General features: G+C 45.1%; 1 protein-coding gene across 2 annotated transcripts in view; it reads right to left on the bottom strand.

Moving 5' to 3' along the window:
* Positions 1–24,528, bottom strand: part of LOC149328816 (tenascin-X-like) — a 41,864-nt gene that overhangs the window by 13,741 nt on the left and 3,595 nt on the right. The window contains exons 3-8 of one of the 2 annotated variants that reach the window (XM_089559778.1): positions 22,328–22,651; positions 16,015–16,326; positions 12,019–12,339; positions 10,343–10,651; positions 4,739–5,059; positions 3,569–3,847 (exon numbers count right to left, since the gene is read on the bottom strand). In XM_089559778.1, the coding sequence (XP_089415904.1) occupies positions 3,569–3,847; positions 4,739–5,059; positions 10,343–10,651; positions 12,019–12,339; positions 16,015–16,326; positions 22,328–22,651 (1,866 nt within the window). The remainder of the gene's footprint in view (positions 1–3,568; positions 3,848–4,738; positions 5,060–10,342; positions 10,652–12,018; positions 12,340–16,014; positions 16,327–22,327; positions 22,652–24,528) is intronic. The other variant, XM_089559779.1, reaches the window with a different exon arrangement.

Genomic DNA, 24,528 nt, shown 5'->3' with positions numbered 1-24,528 from the left:
TTTCGCAAAGTACATTCAGCATGTAGGGACTCAGCAACATTTGTCACCATCTTCTTGGGGTATCCCGCTGCAGATAGCCTCTTCACCTGTACGCTGAAACTGTGTTTTGTCTGATGCATACATGATCTTTGCAGTACGCCTTTTAGGCATGCCTTGACTATAAGGCGCTTAAAAACCTTGGAGTGATCTGACTGGAAAGGCAGAAAGCTATTCCTGTACCGCGGCGAGTATGCCCAACAGATATTGTTGTTAGAAATTGTCAGTTCCATGTCTATATCAGAGGGGAGCTCTGAAGTCAATTGGAGGTCGTTAATTTCATGACAGAAGACGTCAAAAATCATGGCAGCTGTTTGTTGTGCGTCATTAGTGCGATACAATATTAAAAAGTCATAAACATATCGCATTATCTTAACAACGGTCGCGTCATTTACCTTATTTCGAAGACGCCTGTTATAACTTGCTAGTAGTAGATCATTAGAACAGGAGCGATGCTCGAGACAATGCAGGCTCCTCGTTTTTGGATAAAAAAAATGTTGTCTAGAGTGACAAAGGTTGATTTCTAGTAAAATCTTAGCAATTCTAAAAACCTGCTAACGTCCATTCCGCATGCGTTTTGGAGCTTGGTTACGCCAACGCAGTCGATGCAAAGGCTGAGCATCGCTCCTGTACTAAGTGATCTACTACTAGCAAGTTATGACAGACGTCTTCGAACAAAGCTCGATAACGCGATTGTTGTTAAAATAATTTGATATGTTGATGACTTTTTAATTTTGTATCGCACTAATGACGCACAGCAAACAGCTGCAAAGACTTTTGACATGTTCCGCCATGAACTTACTGACCTCCAATTGACTTCAGAGCTCTCTCTAATAATAGGCTCAGATTTTTAGACATGGAACTGACAATTTCTAACAACCATATTTGTTGGGCATACTCGCCGCGGTCCAGGACGAGCCTTCTCCCTTTCCGGTCGGCTCACTCTAAGGCTGTTAAGCGCGGTATCGCCAAGACACGCTTAAGAGCCGCACTGCAAATATCGTCTGTGTATCAGACAAAAGACTGTTTCTACACACAGGTGAACAGGCTATCTGCAGCGGGATACCCCAAGAAGATGGTAAAAAATGTTGCTGAGTCTCTGCTTGCTGAATGAATTTTGCGAAAGATCAAGCGGACCGATGCGAGTCAGGCAGAAAGAAAGAAAACAGCGTGTATCCCGTAGGTGCACAAATCTTCGCACAATCAAAGAAAATAGTGAGCAAAAGAGGCATTAGGCTGGTTTTCTCAGCCAGGAATAAACCTAGCGCAATGTGCAAACGTGTAAACGAGGATGGAAGCAAAAAAGGCTGCCAAAAGAAGCATAAGCGAAAGTTTGTCCACGGTCGTGTTGGTGTCGTTTACAAGATCCCGACCTCTTGTGGTATATTCCACATCGGTGATACGGGACGCTACATCAATGATACGTGAACACCAAAAGATACAGAGAACAAGTCTCGCAGAACCCATCTTGCTTCGCATAGTGCGGAGTGTAAAGATTTCGCAGCGGATCTGAATCAGACCACTATCATCGTTCGTTAAAAAGATGAGACCACGAGGCTCATTTCGGAGATCGCCACATTAAAAAGGTCGGGAACACCTGTGTCAGCAGCCGATTGATAAATCTACTACCTAAGGAACTTGCGTACCTTAATCAGTGACGTGTCTTTTTTGAGTCAGGTTGTGTGGTTTTGCGGTATCTTTGTCTCGTTGTTTTTCTTGTGTTTTTACTCGTGCCATTTCAGTTACATACCTGTAGCAATATGCATTTGGTTGTTAGTCAGCGCTGGTGTTTGTCCTTCTTTTGTCTCTGCTTCCGTTGCGCTGTTTTTTCTAATTCTTCGAGCGGATGAGATAGGAAGAGTGGGGTGGTAAGAAAGGGCGTAGCTGGCACTTGAGAGGGATCGGAAATTGGGAGAGGCTTTTGGCTGGAAAAGGGCCTTGTTAGGTAGACTATGATGTGATTACTCCCTGCACGTATCTTGCAGTACTGCATCAGAGTTTGAAAGCGCGATGGGTTGTCTATCTCAGGGCACTATAGGTGCACATTTGTCCTCTGCAATGACCTCCCCCTTCCACCCTCCCCCAAGCCTTGCAAAAGCATGCTGTTTATACGCACCGGAAACATATTTTAGCTCACACTCATTCAGTGTCTTTCTCATGCATTTGTCAAGAACATCGTCTGCCTATTTAAATGAAGTGCCCTTTCCTTGACTACAAACTCCTGACTTTGCAATCGATCATCAGAAACAATTTATGTCTGGTGAGACACTTTTCAGTCACTCTTTGAGTTATTGAAACCTTGTACGTTAGATTTCACTATTTTTTCGGCTGCCGCCATTTAATAAACCGATGCATAATCCCTGGCTACACACAGATATGTGGGATATGGCGTGACTTGCATTTTGAAAATGAATTGCTGAGTTTTCTAGAAAAAATTGTTACACGGAAGGCAGGGGACAGCAATATATTTTTGAAGCTCTCATATTCTTACAACGTTGATAAAACATCGGCGTTGGCCTGAAGGAGACACCATTGGCCTTTAAGATCACTTCTTTGATCACATTAACTTGCGTCCCGCTTTTTGTGTTGAGGAGAAAGCCTTAGCGAACTCTGTCAATTGATATTAAGTGGACGAATGTCCTTCAACTGTAAAACTATGATCTCCAAAAATAGTTTTTGCTTCCACCATAAACAATTCAGATAATAATCTTTATTTCAGTAAGAACTTTAAGTTAGCTTAAAAGCACCCGTTTTCAATTTTGTGAGGTGAGCCACGACAAATTATTGTTGAGAGTTCAGCGCACAGTGAACGTGACGTGCATCCAAACGTTGCAGTGATGTGCACAGTGACGTTAACAGTGAAGTCCGCCTACAGTCTCGCAGTATCGACATTTTCTTGCATGCTTTCGACTGTAACTTGTCGTAACGTGTGTTTTGCATTGCCACTGTTGACACAACGACTCAACCACCGTTGCCTCGCAAAGAAAAATACGCAGTCTACGATACGAGGGGATGCTAGGTATCTGCTTTAGCAGTAAACCTTATACATTTTATATTTTTAAAGGTACAATGATCGCCTTCCAGTAGCACCTATGATTGTATTTCGCCGCCAGCTAAAAATTTCAGTGAGACGTAGGCTTTGCCTGTGTGCAGACATCTGGGTGGTGAAAGCGAATGGATGATTGGAGGTAGTTTCGTTTCGAAGGGCGGAATTGGGCGATTGGTGAAGCTTCGATTGATGGGAGGTGGGTTTGAGGTGGCAGTTTCTGACGGTCATGGTGGGCGGAGAGCAAAGGTGAGTGGAGAGATGGCGGAGGCTTTATGGAGGGTGCACAACTGGTGGGTGGTGGTATGAGCAGCTTTTGTCGGGTATAGCTGGGTTGTCTCGTGACGAGTGAGTCATTGTTGAGTTTAAAATGAGGGGAGTACAAAGGCGGGTGGTGGTTGACGGCATCGCACAGTATCATGCAGAAAGATTTCGAGTAACTAAGGAGAGTAGCGCTAACGCATAAAAGAAAAGACTAAATCTTACCGGGAACGAATTCTTGAGTGGTTGCTTGGCTCCATATGATTTCGCTACCGCACTGTGTGCCGGCAGTGACCTGCACGGAATAATCCTCGTCGCCAGTACGGCTGAAGTCTACAAACGGGCTCGTTGTGTTCTTGGTCCAGCAGCAATTTGAGTCTCCCCAGGCGCACCACTCGCAGACTTTAACCAAGTAAAGGGGAACGGGTGCCGAGGACTCATGCCACTGCACCCGTACTGAAGTCCCTGTACGGGCCGATGTAATGTTCCTCGGTGGTTCTGGGACTAGTGGAAAAGAAGAAAAACGGTTGATGTACCATGTGGCGCACGAGTAATTAAATTGATCCTATAAACGCATCGTGCAAACAAGTGTATAGGCGAGAAGAACAAATGCGTATTATTGAAAGGGTTTGACAATACACTGCGAACACTTTGGAGCCGAGAACAGCAGAAAAACCAAGCACAAAGCTTCATGTGCACTCTTTAATCTATCCTTTGTTCTTGCACGGAATATTCCCGCAACTTATCAGATACCTGCATACATATCGCCCAGAGGAGGCTCTGATTTAGATTGTTGTTTTCACAGCCGATGGAATCAGGTTTGCATCTAATTTCTGTGGTACAATTTCCTGAACACGCAAATGGATATGCTCATTTTTTACCTTTATAAACTTCACAGCAATGCACTGTGTACAGAGGATCTCCAAGATGAACTTTTTGGCGGTTATGAAGAAATTGGTCGTGACCATTCACCTGACCGAAGACACACGCTATAAAGGAATTATCCAGCCTTCCCAGGAGCACCGCTGTTAAAAAAACATTTGTTCTAGGACCAGGGAATTAAAGTGCGATGCGATAAAGAATCGTATTTGGAGTTGTGGTTATTTTTCAGCAGTACGGCAGCATTCACATGATACTAAAGAGGGAATTATTCCTTAATTACTAATAGGAGAAGGGCCTGGCTCAGTTTACATCTTACCAGGTCAAGTTTTCGAATATCAAATACGCCTTGTTGTCCGTTCATCATTTCGCTGCGTTATTTCGATGCGCAGTGAGCTTTCACTCACTGGTGCGAAGCCTACCTATGGGTCAGTTTCGAGAACAGACCCATCTACAAATAAGCTCGTGAGGGTTCCCTGTCGCGATTTTTTTGCCGATGACAAAAAGGCACATTACCTTTCCTTGGAATAGAGAATCTTGCGATGGTCGCACCCTTCGATCTGCGCCTCGGGGGCCCGTTTACTTGTGTGCGCAAGTTGAATGTGAGGTTTGTGCAGGGCTTAATCTTGTCGCAGGTAAGCCGTGTCTGGTTGTTTGAGAGCTGAGCCCCAAAGGCGCAGGAGCCCACGTGGTTGTATTGAAAGGCACCGCTGCCGTTGCTGTCCATCATGGTTTCTACCCAATAGGAGTCGAACCTGCCCTCCGGCTGCGTCCAGGTCACGGTAAAGGAATTCGGAGTAACAGTTTCCAGGCGCAGGTTGAGTGGGTCTGGAGGATCTGCGGAGGAATTTATTTGTTCATTAGTAAAAACAAACAATTTGTCGGCGCTACTGAAACCAATAAACTGTTGTTACAGGAACAATGACAACACTCTGTGGTATGTGTGAAGTGAGTGCATGTTCCTCGTAAAATTGTTTTTCATTTCGTTTTACACAGCGTGGATACTGGCTTCTCTTTCTGCATTCAAACGATCAAGAAAAATAGCACAGAACGCAGGAGATCTACAGTACAAACGCACGTTAGGATCTCTCAGGAGCACGCATTTTGCTATAACATTGACACATTCTAAGTGTACAGCCATGAGAAAAGTCGTGTACACTCGGCGAGGCGCTTCTGCCTCTCAACAAAGCATGATTATTGCGAAGAAACAAAGCTGCCATGAGTGAAATTAAAAACATATCAGCGCATGCGTCGACCGCCGGCATGGTTTGACTATGGTGTGCATGTGAAAGACAATTGAAGCTAATGTACAATACAGCTTTTTCACCTTAATGTGCATGTTTATTATAGTCCGAAAAATGGCTGCTTTCATGTGAGATTCGGAAAAGTGGTGAGGGAAAATGGCCTCAGCACTTACAAGAAAAAACACCCTTATAGGTCAACATTCAATAATATATACATTGTAGTAAATTTCCGACTGCGCTCTACGTCGCAATGGGTGGCCAGCGGAGTCTTCAAGACCAAACACAAGCAGCAGATCATTCAGGGGCTGACGCCGTCTTTCGCCTTGAGCGCGAGCCGCTGAAGATTGCGAAGCGCAACGTGTGTTTTACAATTCCCTAAAACTTCTTAATCTCATCCGCCCACCTGATTTTCTGCCGCCCCCAGCTACGCTTGCCTTCTCTTGGAATACAATCCGTTACACTTAAGGACAACGTTACACATATCATTATTATTTCCATAGCTCGCTGCGTTGTCCTTAACTTCAGCTGTACCCTCTTTGTTAGCCTCCACGTTTCTGCCCCATAGGTGAGCACCGGTAAGATAGAGCTGTTGTAGACTCTTCTGACAAACTGCCATTCATGATCTGAGACAACCTGCCATATGCGCTCCACCCCATTCTTATTGCTTTTAATTCTTGTTTTGTATAGGACCGCAGGCTGTAGTCAGGATTCCTGTTACGCCTTTTTGCCTGCTCTTTCCTTGTTGGAAAATGAACTGTAAGCCGTAATCGAAGGAATGAAAGGATATTATTTGTGTAATATTGCAAGAAATGCGTGAACGTTCTGAGGAATTTTAGATTCTCTTATGGTACAGAGTGTCCTCTTTGTGCTTGGTTGTTTCTTCTTCGGAGCGGAACTGGCGCTTAATATTAGCGTAAATGGAACCCCGAAAATAAATCAGGCGATAAAAAATTCTGCTGTAATGAAAAAAATAGCCATGTGTAGTACATCCTAAATCCACTGCAAACAGCCGAGAACTTTTTGGAATGTATATGGTTGCGCATTGTGCTACAAGCGCTCAAATCCGCGCAACTCACCATCAAAGCCGAGAAATGCCATTTTGGCTTTGAGGAACTTCGCTTTCTTGGTCACGTTGTCAGCGCACAAGGTGTTCGCCCGGACCCTGACAAGACTGCTGCCGTCTCAGGTTTTCCACGCCCAACTGACAAGAAGGCCGTTCGCCGGTTTTTAGGCCTGTGCTCCTATTATAGACGCTTTATTCAAGATTTCTCGAAAATCGCGGAGCCGCTGAACGCACTGACCCGTGACGACACGCCCTTCCTGTGGGGGACCGACGAAGAGGCTGCATTTGTCGAGCTTCGCAGCCGTCTGCAAAGCACTCCGATACTCGGCCATTTCGACGAGCATGCTGCCACGGACATCCACACTGACGCCAGCAATGTTGGCCTTGGTGCAGTACTGATCCAGTGGCAAGACGGTGCAGAACGGGTCATCAGTTATGCTAGTCGGACACTTACGCGCTCCGAGACCAATTATTCTACGACGGAGAAAGAATGTCTTGCAGTGATATGGGCCATCTGCAAGTTCCGACCGTACCTCTACGGACGACCCTTCCGTGTGGTAAGCGACCACCACTCCTTATGCTGGCTGGCGAGCCTCAAATACCCCTCAGGACGCTTGGCTAGATGGAGCTTACGCTTGCAAGAATACGACTTAACAGTAGTTTACAAGTCTGGCCGCAAGCATCAGGATGCGGTTGTCTGTCGCGCGCGCCTATCCCAATCAATACCGAATAAACCACCGATGATTTTCCTTTCCTGGGCTCTGTTAGTACCACCCAAATGGCGCAGCTTCAGAGGGCGGACACGGAGTTGGCGCCGCTCATCGATTACCTCGAAGGCAGTGACGCTCCCATTCCGCGTGTTTTTCTTCGAGGGCTTCACACCTTCACTTTACGGTCTGGTGTTCTCTACAAGCGCAACTTTGCCAACAGCGAAGAAGTGTTCCTACTCGTCGTACCATCACAGCTGCGGTCTGAGATATTGAGTGCCTGTCATGATGCACCATCCGCCGGCCACCTTGGAGTCAGCCGTACACTCGCGCGGATTAGACAAAAGTATTATTGGCCCAGGTTACTCCCATCGGTGCGGGCCTACGCCAAAACATGCCGTGAATGCCAACGTCGGAAGACTCTCCCATTGAAACCGGCCGGATTTCTTCTCCCCGTCGATCCACCGAAGACCCCTTTCCATCAAGTGGGCATGGACCTCCTTGGCCCATTTCCGAAGTCTTCGTCTGGAAAGCGTTGGATAGTCGTTGCGACTGACTACCTCACACGGTACGCTGAGACCACGTCTCTTGCCAAAGGCACTGCTGCTGAAGTGGCGCAGTTCTTCGTCCACAACATTGTCTTGCGTCATGGAGCACCCGCCGTTGTTGTTACTGACCGGGGAACTGCTTTCACGGCCCGCTTAACCCAGTCCGTGATGACTCTGACGCACACGAGCCACCGACGTGCTACGGCGTATCACCCGCAGACAAACGGGTTGGTAGAGCGACTCAGCCGCACACTAGCCGACATGCTATCAATGTACGTTGACGTCGAGCATCGAACTTGGGACGCCATTCTGCCGTACGTAACGTTTGCGTACAACACCGCCCTGCAGGAAACAACCCGACTGACCCCCTTTCAGCTTGTCTTCGGTCGCCAGGTGACCACTCCGTTGGATGCTATGTTGCCCGTCGACCCTTACTGCGACTCTGACGCTGACATCGACGTAGATACCTTCGTTCAGCGTGCTGAGGAAGCGCGTCAACTGGCCCGCCTGCGCATCCACCGTCAACAGGAGGCTGACGCCACTAAGTACAACTGTGGACGCCGTTTCGTCAGTTATGCTCCCGGCGACCTTGTGTGGATTTGGATACCTGTTCGTCGCCGCGGGCTCTCTGAAAAGCTGCTGCGCCGATACTTCGGCCCTTACGAAGTAGTGCGCCGCATCAGTGATGTGACTTATGCAGTTGCTCCCGCCCCGACAGCTTGTTCATCGCGCCGGTCGCACCGAACTGAAGTCGTACACGTCGTTCGCATGAAGCCTTACCACGACCGGCTACCTGACTGAACTGCGGTCCACTGCAGCTGTGTTCTACCCTTTCGCTGACTTTTCACTCCCAGCCGCATCGTGTCGATGCTGCAGAAGAGGGGGGCAGTGATACAGGCATTCGAAGAAGAGACAGAAGTAGCGCATGCGCTAGAAGAGGAAGAAGTTAGTTGGCTCTCTCGCGCGCGCTCGAACCACTAGGGGACCGCCGCAGGTTTTTCGTCTCTGCGCGGGTGTTCTTTTTGGCGTTGCACGCTACAATATAATGTGCGAGGTAGATCTGTAGGTATATTTTATATGCTGAAATCAATCCGCCAGAACAAACTAAGTTCGAAAGATATCATTCTCTCAGTGCAGGGAAACACGAAGAATTTGTTATAGAAATGCATTTGATCAGCACTGGCATCTGAAAGAATTTGAGGAAGTAGTTTAAAAAAAAAATGTTTGCCTTGCAGTTTGTAAAAGTAAGAGTAAACGAAGTACCTCTAATCATCCACTATGTAGCCTAGTAGAAGTGAATATTTCTTATTGGTCCTGTCTTTACCAAAACACTATTTTTATATCTGAAAAAAAACTAGTCTTTTGGAGTTTGGGAATTTGTGAAACTTCTTGCCTGATGATTTGTTATTTTTAGCCAACATTCTTATTTACTTTGGATGTGTTTTGTTTTTAAGGGAAAGAGCATACTCAAAAAGGCCCTCGGCGATATTGAATTTTACCGAGATTTTATGCCTTCATCTTTCTTTTCAAATTCTAGTAAGCTTAAGTCTTTGCTCTAATAAAGAATGAAATGTTTTCAAAAATGCCCTCCGTTGACGACATTCCGGCCGCAGCAATTAGGCTTAGGGGCGATTACAAACGCCTCTCTGGTAGAGTACTTACCTTTCGACAAGAGGTACATTGAGGTTAACGTCGTAGTAGATCACAAGAAGCTATTCGCATCAATGCCTTATCCCATCACCGTGAACAGGGGGGGGGGGGGGGGGGGGGGGGGGCAAATACTCTATGATTAAATTGCCGCCTGCTTCTTTGAGGCGCTCATTGGCGGCATTGTTATTAGTGTAATGCACACTAGAAATAAATGATCCTTGATGAACAGTAAGAAGCTTTTAAAATACATTGTATACATTGTACTATTTTTTCGCATATGGCCAGAATCGCTGCAATGGAAATAAGGAAACTTAGTTAAAAATTGCCAATATTTACCATGAATTACTGTTTTTATAGCAGAGAGCGCTGTACGGCCGGGCAAATATTTAGCCGGCATGCGTGACGGCCGCCTTTTCCGTGCTCTTGGAGATCATGACGGCGCAAACTTGCCAAGATATCAAATCTAAGCACACGCTCAATAAGCTGCTGCTTAAAATGGAGCTTTCCCCAAGCTTGCTTCGTCGCAGCGCGCAGGAGCGCACAAAAAGCGGCCATCGCGCACGCCAGCTAAAGACTTGGCCGGCTGTACGTATTCTTTACAATTATACTGAAAGTCTCTAGATCGTGAAATGTTTATAAGGACCAATAATGCACAAATGGGTTTATTCGTGGAAGAAATCCGCGTTTTCTAAAATTGCCTGTGAAACAGGTCGAATGGTCTAAAAATAGGCAAGTTCAAGTGGATGAAGCACGAAGCATAAAAACTAAAGGTGGAAACCTAAAAAATAGCAGATAAATTTTTACTGTTTCCCAGCCATCCGACACCTACCCCGCCCCCCTTTTCCTCAAAAAACGAAAAGTAAAGCGGCACAAGGAACAGACAATACGGGGGTAAAAACGAGTCTCACCGAAGGATGGAGTTTTGATCTCTAAAATTGCAGGCCGACTTCTGAGCACGCCGCTGCCGCATCGCGCAGTGGCAGTGATGAGAATGCAGTAAGCTTTGCTGACTGTACTAGCGAACTCCAATGATGCCTGCGACGTCTCGAATAGTTTGCAGGCATGGGCGGTCTTCTCAGAGCATGTGGTAAAGGAGTCGCATACTTTCACCCAGTAGGCATCGATGTTACCCGGCGCAATCCTCGGCGGATCCCAGTGAAGAAGTGTCAATAATGGGGACTTCCCGACCATGGAAATATTTGACGGTGGATCCGGATCTGGGAAAAGAAAACGAAAATTATGGGCGGTGACACATGCCCTCTTTCAACTGTAAAGTTTTCAATACGAGAAGATTCTCCCCCCAGCGGAAGGAGCCAAAAGGGACGTACACGTCCGCGAATAGTGGATGAGATGTAAATTTGGTGGCGTCCATTTAACTCATCTTGTAGGTGCATTCTTTTCTCCAGGCAACAGATGATGCCAGATATCAGCCCTAAGAACACATTTAAATGTGTTTTAAGACTACTACGCTCAGCACGAAAAAATGCACTTTTTTTCCTTAGAGTCGTGCTTCACGTCGTCAGCAGAGTTCAGATCTTTCAGGCAAAAGAACAAAGAACAAAACTTGTTGCTCGCTACAGCTGCTTCTGCAGAGATTTGATCTTCTGGTGTGCCTCAGATAACGGAACAATTTAGGGTTATTCCACTTGAGACCGCCCATATTTCACACTGAGTAATTGTACATTATTTTGTACATTATCCTCATTGCGCTATCAAATGCGCAATGAGGATACCGACCACGACAGAAAAAGTTTTCGGTACAAATTGTAATACACCACGAATTATTAAAGAAGTATCTAATGGCCCAAAGTGAAGTGCTGAACATTTGGCGTGCAATGACTGCTTTCTGCTAAGGGTGCCTAATTGTAGCAATTTACAACGTAAGCTACTTGAAATTAATCTGATGAAACGATAAATGCTTCATTCAGTCGCCAGAAGAACTCAAGCGTTTCGATAGATGCATTTTACTTTTGTTTCGAATGTTTGTAGATTGGAACTAGTAAACGAGGAAACTTTGATCGAAGTAGGGGTAGCTCAATTAATCTCATTCCTCAGCCGGTGTTTATGTATTCCGGTTCGAAGCGCCAAGCAGGGAGAAAAATATGTTAGCAAAATAAGCATGATGAGCACCGCCCCTGTAATACGCCCTGTTTTAGAAAGCACCCAATGGAGGTGTCTTCTCTCGAAATTGGACCCTAATAATTAGTTCCGCTAGAGACCATGCGAATACAAAAATATGAACAATTGTCGCGGCAGACCCTATAGGATAAGAAGCGATCACAAGCTATTAAGAGATATCTTCGATGAAAGAAGAACACTATTCAAAATCAAACAGTGATTCCAGTTCGCAAGGAGACGTCCAGTTTCATATTGAGTAATGACCAAACTGCCTTCATTTTCTCGTCGTATATCTCGGGGCAGAAGACTTGCTGTCCACTCAGCCAGAATCCGTTTGTTTAGGGTGAAAGATTAAATTTGTGTAACAATTCTTGCGAAACCAATCGATTCTTATGACCGTGAGGCGGATTATAAATATACACTTGTCTCCTGGCGACTATGTACTGAAGATGGCAAAGCAACGTACCTGGACCAGGTATAAATATGCCCTCCATGCTAACTCCCAAAGATGTGCGTTCAGGCGGACCGTGGATGTGAGTGCGTAGTGTGAAGGTAGCGTTGCTGCACGCTTGTAGGTGGCTGCAGGTGACTCGCGTCCGGTCGGGGCGCAGTATGCTTCCGCTGGCGCACGAGCCCGCAAGGTGTTGTCCTGCTTTGCCTCTCTGGTCATGCAGCCCGGTCACCTCGAGCAAGTAATGGTCAAGGCGGCCTTGAGGTCGCTCCCAGCTCACAGTGAAAGAGCTGTGCGTCACTTCTACCAGGCTGAGGTTAGACACTTCAGGTAGCACTGCAACGAGACGCATTTTGTCCATCATTGTATGTGCTGCCACCGCTTTGCTATTTTCTAAACAACCATTAAGACAGCTTCATTGAAAATCCATGCGGTGTCAGTAGAAGTAAAATCAAAATTGATTCGCGTGGTTTTCACCTCGAAAGTTAGTGTAACCACGAAAAAAGCGGGACATAGGAGTCGCTAAAGATGGATTTGCACTATTCTCATTCTCCGCACTATCGGCACGGATTTCACTATCACATAAGTCGTCCAGGAGTCTGAACACCAGCTCATCTACTTCCTGCATGAACAGAGACTTCCTTGCATGGAGCAGAATGAAACTCCCAGCCACAGATGACCGACACACAACGTTAGACTGTTATGCTTCTCTAAATAGAAATGATGCTGAGAAATTGTGAGTTTGACTCTGCAATTTTTTTTTTGCAAACAGTGCACACAGGACAAAAGGAAATGATTTATAAAGCGCATTTGAGAATTAGTCAGTAAAATGAAAACTTATCGTTCATAATGAACAGGCTGGACAGAGCGCCAAAATCTGCTGAAAACAGCACGCAGCGCGCGCAAGTGCAACGGTTCGTTTGAGACGCATGTATGTAGCTATTAAAACACATGTAGCTATGTAGCTATTAAACACATGTAGCTATTAAAACAGCTTCTTTGGACATCCACGGGGTAGAATTGGAAATTTAAGTTAAATTAATTGAGTTGTTTTTAGCTGAAAAAGCAAAACAGAGACCATGAAAAAGGTGGGACTTGTGAGTCCCGCTGTCCCATAAAGGGTTTAAATGCATTCTTGTAAGTGACCTGCGACTTGTTGCGCAAACATTGCTTAAAGAAAGAAGTTATGACTCAAGCAGAGTATTTCAGGAAAATGCGTTAGCTTTCAGAAATAAAATGGCACAAGAACCTAGGACATGAGAAAAACAGGCGCTTACTTGGAGCAGCCAAACTAGCTTATGTACTCCTGCAGGTATAGAAGGAGAGAGGCAGACGCAAAAATAATGTACCATCATCATCTTCATCAGATAGACCACACCCACTGCTGGACAATGATCTCTCCTATATCTCTTCAATTAAAGTTCAGCAACACAGCTAAGCGGCTGAGTTGGTTGTACAGTCAGGCCGGAATGAAACGCGAACACGCATATGTCATACATTTCAGCTTTGCAGCGAGATATTTCTTTCCAACCTATTTTCGATTATGCATTTCAGTAGGCCCTTTACCCAGACACATGAATCAGGCTAGTTGTACACTTCAGCTGAAAGTAGGCAGGCAAAATATTTTGTTTTCTTGACATGCTCTGTTCGTGTTTCATTCCGGCCTGACTGTACATATTGAAATATTGAAATGCACGTGCAGTGTTTAGTCAACAGCGCTGGTCCTGTGTTTCTTCGACAGCGCTAGTCCTGTGTTTCTACTGCTGCGGTCTTCGTCTTTGCGTTCTTTGCCTTTCAACATCTCCAATCAACCCTGTTCTGTGCCAAGTGCAGCTACACTATCCCCGCGATGTTCTTATTCTGATCCGCCCAACTAACTTTTCGCCATCCTCAGCAACGCTTACCTTTTCTTGGTATCTAGTCCCTTCCCCTAGGGACCATCTGTTAACTTGCCTTCTGAATAGATGCCGTGCCAACCTCATTTCTTTTTTATTTCGACTAGGATGTCTTTAACTCGCGTTTGTTCCCTTATCCACTCTGCACGCTTCTCTCCTTCCCGTACCACTTTCTTCATTTTGTCGTTTCTCCTGTTTGCCCGAAAACTATAGGTGTACGGTTAACTTGTGAAGTGCACCCCGTGACTTCCGGAGTGGGCTAATATTTCTCACACAAGTTTGTGCTCATGCCTTCCGTAATTCAGGCACGGGTACGGTTTTACAATATACGTCTATTTGCATCTCAGGGAAATTCTATGGGGTACAAAAATTGGGGTGGAGCGGGGAGGCACAGAAGAATGCGGAAGTATGAGACGATTCGAAAATTTCATAGGATGTTCCCTCGAGCATTAGAGAGATAATTGGGAGAGGCCCTAGTCCAGCATGGGATGAAATCTGTTTGATGATAATGACTTTTCCTGAATGGGTGGCTGTACATGAAAGACAAGAAAAGTTAGCAGTAGAAGCGGTAAAGCTTTGATACAAGTTTTCTGTAGGTAAAAGCGAAAAAGGTGCCTTCCCTTTGCTGTCATTAGCAGCAAGAGTTCACATGAGACAGTTCAGAGATATAAACAAGCGCTCTCTTGAATTCTCACTATCCTCTGCAATTTTGATCTTGTACTGTTTCTTCAGTGCTTTATCTGATCGCTATAGCACAGAAGCTTACTTGCACAAATGAGCGATGTTTTCAAAATGCTCCTTCAGTTGCCAATGCAGAAGTAAACTGAAGGCAGCTCGCCGACATGTGGCTACGAGAATGAGCCGCAACTGTGGCTGTCATTCTTGACCGCTCCTTGCTTCGATCGGCTTGCAACTTAGTTTAAAGGATTTCGCATGTTTTGAATGCCTCCTGTATTCAAGGTTGTCTGCGGTCCTAATGGCGCTGCGGCTGAAAAATGCTTCCACAGAGAAATGAACAGGTTAGGTGTTATGTATTTTTGCGGCACACATCAATCTTGAATATTCCTCAAATACCCATAGTGGCACCCGTATAGCCTCCACTGAGGTTTCATGGATGCTTTTGTAGTCAGCATATGCTAGTGAACGCAGCTTTCGTATTCATACTTCCTGCAAAGCAATATTGCCGTGTACGCAACACATACTGTAGGTTCCATAAAACTGGCACTAATCGTGGCTTTGTATATGCGCGCATAATCTGCCTATGAGATTACTTAGCTACCTTAGTGGTTAGTTTGTTCAAAACTTCTGATGGCCGAGAAGTCCCGTACTGCGTAGGACATTAAAGTCAGCGTTGTTCTAAATTAAGTATGTTTGCATCCGTGAATGGGCATATTTTGTGTGAACTAGTAAAATTTCCATTGACATGCTGTGTTTGACTTGGAGAGGCTTTTTTTTACTCAGCTTTCATTAATAAATTGGCATTTGCTGTTGCTTTGAAAACGCTGCATACTATTTTCAAAACATGGACAGTGAAACGGTATTGAAGGATGCTTGACTGCAGTGCAGTGGCAGTTTTTGGAGCCAGCTTCTAAGGTGCGTACTTCAGCAGTACCGGTGATATCATGACGAGGGGCAGGCCGTCAGTCACTGCCATTCGCTGCAGTCACGAAACCTAGGCTGTGTCGGGCATATTTTATCTGGTAAAGCCAAGTGCTTGAGCAGAAGCGCTGACCTCTCTGATGTGCAAGATGCTGCATCTGCAGGCTAGTCGATTCATTTTTCTAAAAGAAATCGTGCGATCGAATGTTTACTTTGTGCCATGCTAGCCTGCCATTACATTGCCTACTGCATCCTGCGTTCTGGTTTTCACAGCCACGTTACAGTATTGAGGCATACTGCTTAATAATGTTTTGTAAAAGCTTGTGTCGCCAGCGCTTGAGGAATGGTAGGAATGGCGAGATTCGTGATCATAACTTCAGAGTATCTTTCATACAATGTTAACCTCGTTTGTAATTTGTTGCCTGAGATAGATGAAAGAGTCCTTATGCCGTCATTGAAAAAAAGCTTTGATTTTGAACCGCAAAAAAATAGCTGGCAACATAGCGTGGAGGCTCACCTAGCAAAGGTGTTCTTATTTCTGTCACGGTCGCACGGCTAGTGATGACGTCAGCACCACACCGGGCGTGTGCCGTGACTTGTACGCAGTATGGTTTGTCCACGGTGGTGTGAAACTCCAGCCAAGTCACTGCCGTACGGTGACTGACACATCCGGTCAGGCTCTTCTTTACATCGCATGACTTGAAGGTGTCGCACACCTCAACCGAATATTCTGCTAGGGTTCCAGATACGTTTGCAGGAGCCTCCCACTGAAGTCGGATCAGCGAAGATGAAATAACGGCCATGGTAGTGCTCTTTGGTGGAGGAAGGTCTGCAATATTGAGGAGAGAATAAACTATTTTCCAGTTGTAATCATGCCAGAAAAGATACAAGTGATAAAAAAATTCAGAGGCGACACTTAAGTTCCGCTTGAAGGGTATGATGCGATAACGTTTTGGATTAATGCCCATATGTGCAGAATCGGCCATCCTCTACTTAACGTTCATAGATCCCTGGGAGTCGTCATATCACTTCTGGCGCAGTGGTGCAGCGGTTAAACGATGCACCACTGCCCTGCCATGGCACATTGTGCTGTCTGTTGAGGCAGTGGCGTACATTGCGAAGGGGAGGAGGAGGGAGTGTGTTTTATTGGGGCGCCACCTGATGGCGCTACTTGCGTCCCAAGCGAAGAGGAAAAGTAGCCGAAACTTACTTTGCTACTCGCTTAACTGCGCCATTCTATTATTTATATGCTCATAATTACTAATATACACCACAGTACATGTATCAAAGGCACCCTCCTACGACAACACCGTATTCATTAAACGCGCCTTTGTTCGTTCGAAACCATCTAGCTAGTGTGGCGTGGCCGGCGACCCATTTGCTTGTGCCTGTCCTGATACAACCAATAATAAGAGCTGTGAACTTTTCTCACTTTTACTGAAGATGCAAGGCTCATTGATACCGGAGCTTCATGTCCTGGTTCCCGCTTACTCGAGCGCATTCACGCCATTCTCGCGCTCGCGTAGATCAAATTTATGCATCTGTCGCACTTGCCTCGCGAGGACTGGTCTGTGACACTGTACCAGTTTCATTCTCTGATCAATGTATGGTGGTTTGTCACCCCGGAGGCAGTGATTGTTTAAAATTTAGGCCGACATGGATGCTTTAGAAGCTGAAATCATCAGTAATTAATGATGTCGAATTTCTTATTCCTTTCCGCTCGCAACTGGAATCCTATTTTTCGAGCAAGATGCCGTTTTTCTCCGCTTGGGAAATGTTTAAGCAGGACGTGCGTGCTACAGCTATAGAAATTGGTTCCGTGAGATCGCTTTACTGGAAATATCAGGAGCAGACACTCAGGAAAAACTTGTGCAATCTGTATAAATTGCAATGGGAAGCATCTGGCTTATATACGGATGAAATTGCTACTCTCAAATATGTGTTACAAAGATTTGATGCACAACGCTACAGGGGTGCCCGTATTCGATGTCGTACCAAGCGTGATTTGAACCCGACACGACAGGCTTTGCTTTATGAGCGCCGTCATGCGACTGCAAAGTTTATTTCGGCGATGACGTCCAATGGCAAACTAGTTGCCAGTACAAAGGAAGTGAAGTCCGTATTTCTGGATTTTTACACAGATTTCTTCAGTGCTTCTCCTGATGCACATAATTTGGAAATTTTGGTTCATTTCAGCACCTTAGCGAGCATTTTATCAAAGACGATTGTTCTGTTATTAGCGGCTCATTCACGCAGGAAGAGGTAGAATATGCAAGTGCCCAGTTGCCTATCTCAAAAACGCCTGGTCCTGATAGAATTTCGGGCGAATTTTACAAGGCTTTTAAATATATTCTCCTGTTCTGCTCGGGTCTTTACGGTGGGGTTCGATAAAAGAGCCTTTCCTGAGTCTTTTGCAAAAAGCCACCCAGTGCTAATCCTAAAAACTACTGATGAAAGAAAACTGCGTTCCATAGAAGTTTAGAGGCTAATTACATTGGCAAATGTTGATTGCGTAATTTTTGCTCAAGTCTGATCAAATCGCCTGCAATTCGCAATTTCGGTACTCATTGGATCTGCTCAGACGTCCGGTTTGAGAGGCAGCTCCATTCAACGTAATCTTCACACTGCGCGTATATTTCTTGAGTGTTCTTTCAGCTCTGCTGCCGATCGGCTTTGCGAAATCATTTGACCGTGTTCGCCATTCATTTCTCTTTTCACTTCTAGAGCGAACAAACATGGGGTCTATTTACTAAGGGGGCGCAACTTTGCTACAGCAACAGTTCAACACGATTAATTATTAATGGCCAGCTCTTGAACCCCGTGCCAATCCGCTCTTCTGTGAAGCAAGGATGTCTGGTGTCTCCTCTGCTTTTTGCTCTTTTCTTGCGACCGCTTTGTTTGAGTGTTTTGCACAACAATATCATCCATGGGTTCCCTGTTTTGGGTAATGAAGTCAGTTTGCTCGCAATGATGACAATTTTGCATTTTTCTGCATTGACGAGCCCAGCATTGATGATATGTTGTCTACGATAGATCAGTTTGGGATCATTTCTGTTCCTCAAATGAATCCCTGCAGAAGTTCTGACCTATGGTTTAGTTCATGGCGCCCACCTCCGCCCCTGCACGCTGGAATAGAATGATCTTGTGTGCATCCTAAATATCTTGGTGTTCCATTTTATGCCTTCAAATTAAGTGCACATTACTGTAGAGAGCGGCTTCCGGCCGTTGAGCTTTATGTTCTGACTTTAGTCCGGCATCGGCTTTCAATTTTTGTTCGAGCCCAAGCTTGTAGCACCTGTCTGGCTACCATTTATTATGTACTCCAGGTACTTCACAATGCCAGACATTACATACAGCGTTTTCATCGTATATTTGTGACGTTTATTTGGTCTTCTAAATTTGAGCCCATGAGGCGTGATAACCTTTTCTGATCTGTTTGTGCAGGGGGACTGGGCCTAGCGCACCTGTATGTGAGCCAATTGGTTACCTGTTTCTTCTTTTTTTGTAATTGTTCCCACCCGATTATTAGAGCATTCTTGCAGGTTAACTTCATGACTCTGCTTCCGAACTTACTAGTTTCTTCCAATTATACAGAAGGCCCCTGTTTACTAGACATTATGCCGGGCGCTTATGCCTCCATGCGGTTTCTGGAGGTGAAACTCCAATAAACCAATAACGTGCTCGTCTCTCACTCCAGAGGCCATGGTTCGATTCCCCAACTCGACCAATTTCCTACTCGGTTTTATTTATTACTTCCTTTGGGTTGTTGTGCTCGCGGCCAACGCCACCGACGCTGGCGACGACATCGGCTTTTCTGCGACACGGGGTCCTTAACGCTATCGAGCTAAAAATGCTTCTTTTGCAGTGGTATGACCCAATATAGGAATTATATTCTGCAATTTTTCCATGTTCTCCCGACGTCAAGAAGACGCGGGTTGTATTTTGGCTCCTTTTGAAAATGAATATAGCTTAGAACCTACGAACCCGGATCATATATGAGCATTGGCACGTAGTGAATTCAGGACACCTATGCACAAGTGCCGCATCAGGAACGTTTTAGGCTCTGACTACGCCGACTAGGAACTCTGGAAAATGATTCCCTCCAAAGAGGCGCCGCTGTCAACTGGAAAAATGAATTCGAATTTCATTTAGGTCTGCATAGGAAGCCTACCATAATATATTAAGGGCGATGGGTACCAGAGGCTGTAAATAACGAGCAGTTCATGAAGTAATTTTGTAGAGGCAAAAAAAAATTTACCCCTAATGCTGTCTTCAAATTCATACTCCCCTAAGGAGGCATAGCTTAGCACTGTGTCGATTCAAAGGGTACGGGCTTAAAACGGCAAATGTAGAGAATATCAGGCAAATGAAACTCGGAGTGGCTGAGAAATTTAAGGCGAATTTTTGAAAGCCTTGATGAGGAAAAAAGCTGCGTTGCGGAGGAGAAAATACACGGTAAGATTTCCATTCTATTAAAAATCTGTATTATGCGGTGCCGAATGCAATGCACTGTGCAGTGCCGAGGCGTACATTGATGAGTTCGGGCGTGCTGCTTTGCAGATCTGGGCGGGCGCATCAGTGAGAGGTTTTTAAAGCCTCGGACCATTCATTTCCTTGTAGGAAGAAGGCAGGAAGCTGGTATTTTTGACAACAAAAACATTTTTACGAAAGTTGGAGGGGAAGCTTTCTTTCATTAATTGGAATGGGAAACATTACCTATCAAAAGAAGGGTTAATGCATTGGGTCATGAATAGTTCGGGTTTGAAGCATCCTTTTTAAGTTAAACTTTACAAGGCTATTCTTGGCGTACATGGGCATGGGTGTATTAAAGGTAGTTAGATTTTCTGATGATTTTAAATCAACTGCAACTCTAGTTCATAGTCGCAGGTTGTGGACACCTTTACCGTTATGAAAGTGTATTGTACTCCGCGTTTTTTAACAAATGAGTTGCCAATAATGAATTGGTAATAATTTTATATCACAGCATCAGCTTTCACGCTAACAGCACCTGCTGGGTCTAACGTCCACGAAGTAGCATATCTGTGCTGCTATATCATTACACACACTAGAAATACTCAATAGAGCTATCATGAGCATGTGTTTTTCAATTTCTCTATGGAAGTTGTGTATGCATATAACAAGCGGAAGACTTCAACAGCAGTCGAAGGGGCTGACTAATACTGGTTTACCTGCTCATAATTAGGTGCCCGTTGCATGAAAGCTTCTTAAGCAATTCGAGTCAGAAAATCAATCTAATCCGCATGCGTTGCCTTCCGTCTCGTTAGTCCTTAGAAAGAAACAATGCAATCAGCAAGAAATTGAAGAAATTCACTTTTACTAATTTGGCACTAAGTGTCCAGGCGTACAATGCATTGCAAAGCTTGATAAAGAAATAGCATGCGCCGCGAAAATATGGAGAGCAAATTTTTTTTATTTTCTTAAACGTTGTGGCTGGCAGAGAGCTTACAAGAAATGTAAACCAGTTAGGAACGTGCTTATTTTTTGCCCTTATATCTAATCAACTTTTTTTCGCACTGAGCAAGTATAGAAACATTTCCGACCAACCCAAGCGTTTGGCAAGCCCAGACACTTCGGATATTTTGCTGTAAAATAAACGTACGCTTCAGAATTTCAAGGCACTATTCAAACGCTAACTTTCCTTGGAGTGCCTTTGCCGTGCCGTATCCACATCCACAGTTTTCTAACGAGGTAAACGTGCTCAGATTGGATTCAGTGGAAGGGTGCGTAGACAGAAGCACTCGGGAGACAGGGGCAGTATTGTGTAACGAAGTATTTCAGTTCCACTCCATTTGATTCCTTGTTATTGGCCGTTGCTTCCATTCGCTTTGGCCGTTAGAGCAGGCGTTACCATAGTAGAGGTAAGATGATGCCCATAGTACCAACTTTTCGACCTAAGGCGTCTAAAGCCCATGTCATACTGACCGACTAGAGCCGATGCCTACGAGTTACCCAGCCCGATGACACCTTTGACGAGCTTTAATCGCCGCAAGTTCAGTCTATGAAAATGAACTGGGCGTCTCTTATGTTACGATTTGGCGCACTGCGCTCCTTTTTACTAAAGAGGATTAGATCCGCCGCCATGACCAGTCCGGCTGCGTCTGTGAAATTGCAGCTTTCTTTCTTATCTGCTGTTGCTTTCGACACGTTCACGTCACTCACGTCCAAATGAAATGGACATAGAAGCAGATTGCTATAGAACATTGCTTCCTTCATATTTCCACATGCCGCAATGCTTGCTTAAAGATTGAAACGAAATATCAGCTCCTTCCTATAACAAAACACTATCACTAGAATCAAATATAGCCTATGTTTAGGGCTTGCATATAAAGTATTGACTCTTGTGTCAGTATCAGTGTTTTTTTTAATTTATTGCCGGTCTTAATGCCGTCGTGAAATTTCCGCACTCGGTGGAGTAAGATATTATTCTTATTTGCTCTGCCTACAAGCATCAGTAACGTTTACAAATACCAACTGTGTGCGGAGGCCCTACATTTCAGCTGTTGGTACAAACAGTGCTTTTCACAGTACCATGTACTTATCATTACTTACTAAGTAAAAATGTGAGCGCCCTATCGGTGCCTGAGAAGTTGAATTTCATGTCAGATTCACCGTTAATATCTACTTTGCTGAAGGTGTAGCTGAATACTTACTACTATTCAGTCCGCCTTCGTAGTTACTGTGTAGGAAAGACACACTGTGTGCAGCTTACTAGAATACAAATTTACCACACTAATTTATGGTGCGCATAGAAATAAGAAAGATGAATCATATATGATATTACTTGGTTAGAGAAATGAAAGTATTGTTACCTTGACTTGGGATAAATATGTCGCTGAGGGTAACTCCAGTCGATGTAAGCTCAGGTGGTCCTTGCCTGTAAGTGCGCACTGTGAAGCTTGCTCTGGTGCATGCGTTGAATTGGCCGCATGTAACTGCAGTCCGGTCAGCTTGAAGGAAGGTGCCTTTACTGCAGGAACCAACGCCATGTCCTACAACACCTCGGTCGGTGTGGCCATGTTCACCTGTCGCCTCGATTTTATAGTAGTCGAAGCGGCTTTCAGGCCGCTTCCAGGATACGGTGAAGGATCGGTCGCCTGCTGACACCAGTCTCAGGTTTGCCACGTCAGGAAGAGCTGCGGTTAAATTTGGTTTCACTTTTACGCCATGAACGAAAACTCAGCAAAATGCACACATTCATGACTAATGAGTTTAAAGAAATGCTCGCGTTGCGACTTGCACCCGTAACAAAGTTAATAAAAGTGATAAAAACGATGCAATATTCTAAACCTTAATTAATTACGCAAATAGTTTGCTCTCAATATCAAAACTGCAACTCTGTTGTTCTAAAGAGCGGAGAGATGCACGAAGAGACAAAGGCTAAATGTTGCATGTATGGCTGGTTGCGCTAATCCTGCGATGAAAGGCTGCTACCAGCTTGGGCAAATCGCGGCCTGAATTATTGAAACTTGAAGGCTAAAAAAAAGTCAGCTTAAAGAGTTAAGAACAGAGTCACCACGTGGAAAGCAAAATACTAGCGACAGTGTAGTAGTGCTGAAAAAAAATAGCCTGGAGAAGAATAAGCGCCAGTTAATGCTATTCTAAAGAGCAAATATCAGGAGTATTTCAACACCAGAAGGGTAAACATTACCAACAACCTAAAGCCGCTGTTAGGATAAAGGGTAAATATAATGGGGAGGGACACGTAGGGAGTGGCCAGAGCGAGGCACGCCGGAAAATTTCTTAAAAACAGACCTTGCTAGTCTACGGCTAAGTTAAATCATTCAGAAAGAGTCGTAAATCGTTGGTGCGGACAATTTGAAAATTCTGTAACTCAACTTAACCGCCAAGATTTTTCTGACCAGATCACCCTCATTCACAGGTTCATTTGTACTCCGTGACATTTGCAAAAAAAAAAAAAGGAGTTCGAGCAAAGAGAACGACAGGAGTCGCCTCCATTGTCTTTGTTTATGAAACAAACAAAAAATTCCGCCAACAAAGCTTTTCTAAATTTACAGATGTTTTGCGGGGAATTTAAATTTAACACCCCTATTACATTTCATCTCCCGCGCTACCTCTGCTGGCGCGGCGGAGTACTATCCGCCAGTCTGCCTTCTAGCATTTTCTCATTTGCTGCCTTTGCACCGTTTACTAACACATAAAACAAAGGTGCGACTCAGCGCTTCTTTTATATCCGGCCGCAATCTACCCTCTCTGTCTTTTGTACTGCGTTATCAGTACTGATAATAATCCTTCTTCGAAAAAGTCAACCCCTGTGTGCACACTTTTGTGCTGATGAAACCTCTGCGCAAACCCCAAACCACGCGGTGTAGTTGACGGATTGAGTCCGGAAATGGCGCTTTCGCAGGGTGAACGCCGGTGGGTGCGGATTGAAGGTGGCCGTGGGTAGGTTGAGCTCCCTAGCTAAGGGGACGAGGTGGGGATGTAGCGGGTCAGAGCCGCGGCTAGAGAGTGGTGGCGTCACTCATGAAAGCTTCACGCTGACAACGCCGGAATTTGCGCGAAGTGCCATTGTTACATGTTTCACAGTAAAATGAGATATAGCAGGGAAACGGCAGTGCAGGACGGTTTAAATGGAAAACGTTAGGAGGGCCTTTCACTTTACAAGGCGCGTAGGTGTTGGCCTTTCTGGTTAAAAAAAAAGTGAATAAAATGCGCTGAATTCCAATTAAGGACATTGCTATTAGAGGAAAATCTCGGTATCCTTGGCATTCAATCCGCAGCTGCGGGCTACTGAGTAGCCCCATATGAATTTTGGCTGCCTAATTGGTGCGCGCAGTCAAGTGACGAAAGCAGCACAAAAGGCAGTGCCGTGGCACGACTCCAGAAGCCCTGAACCGGGGCCTGAAGAGGGCAGGTTAGGTCCGAACAGCAAGACGACGTCCGTTGGAAGATGTGAATGTTTCACTGAAAAGGTATAGAACCAACAAAAAAAATCCAAAAGAAAAGCTGAATTTTCACCGCACAGGGTGACCATACTGTAGAACCGAAA

The sequence above is a fragment of the Amblyomma mixtum genome, chromosome 9, assembly GCF_055824585.1.
Source record: "Amblyomma mixtum isolate Tamu chromosome 9, ASM5582458v1, whole genome shotgun sequence".
NCBI lineage: Eukaryota > Metazoa > Arthropoda > Arachnida > Ixodida > Ixodidae > Amblyomma > Amblyomma mixtum.
The sequence above is the reverse complement of the archived record's forward strand: the minus strand, read 5'-3'. Positions and strand labels throughout refer to the sequence as shown.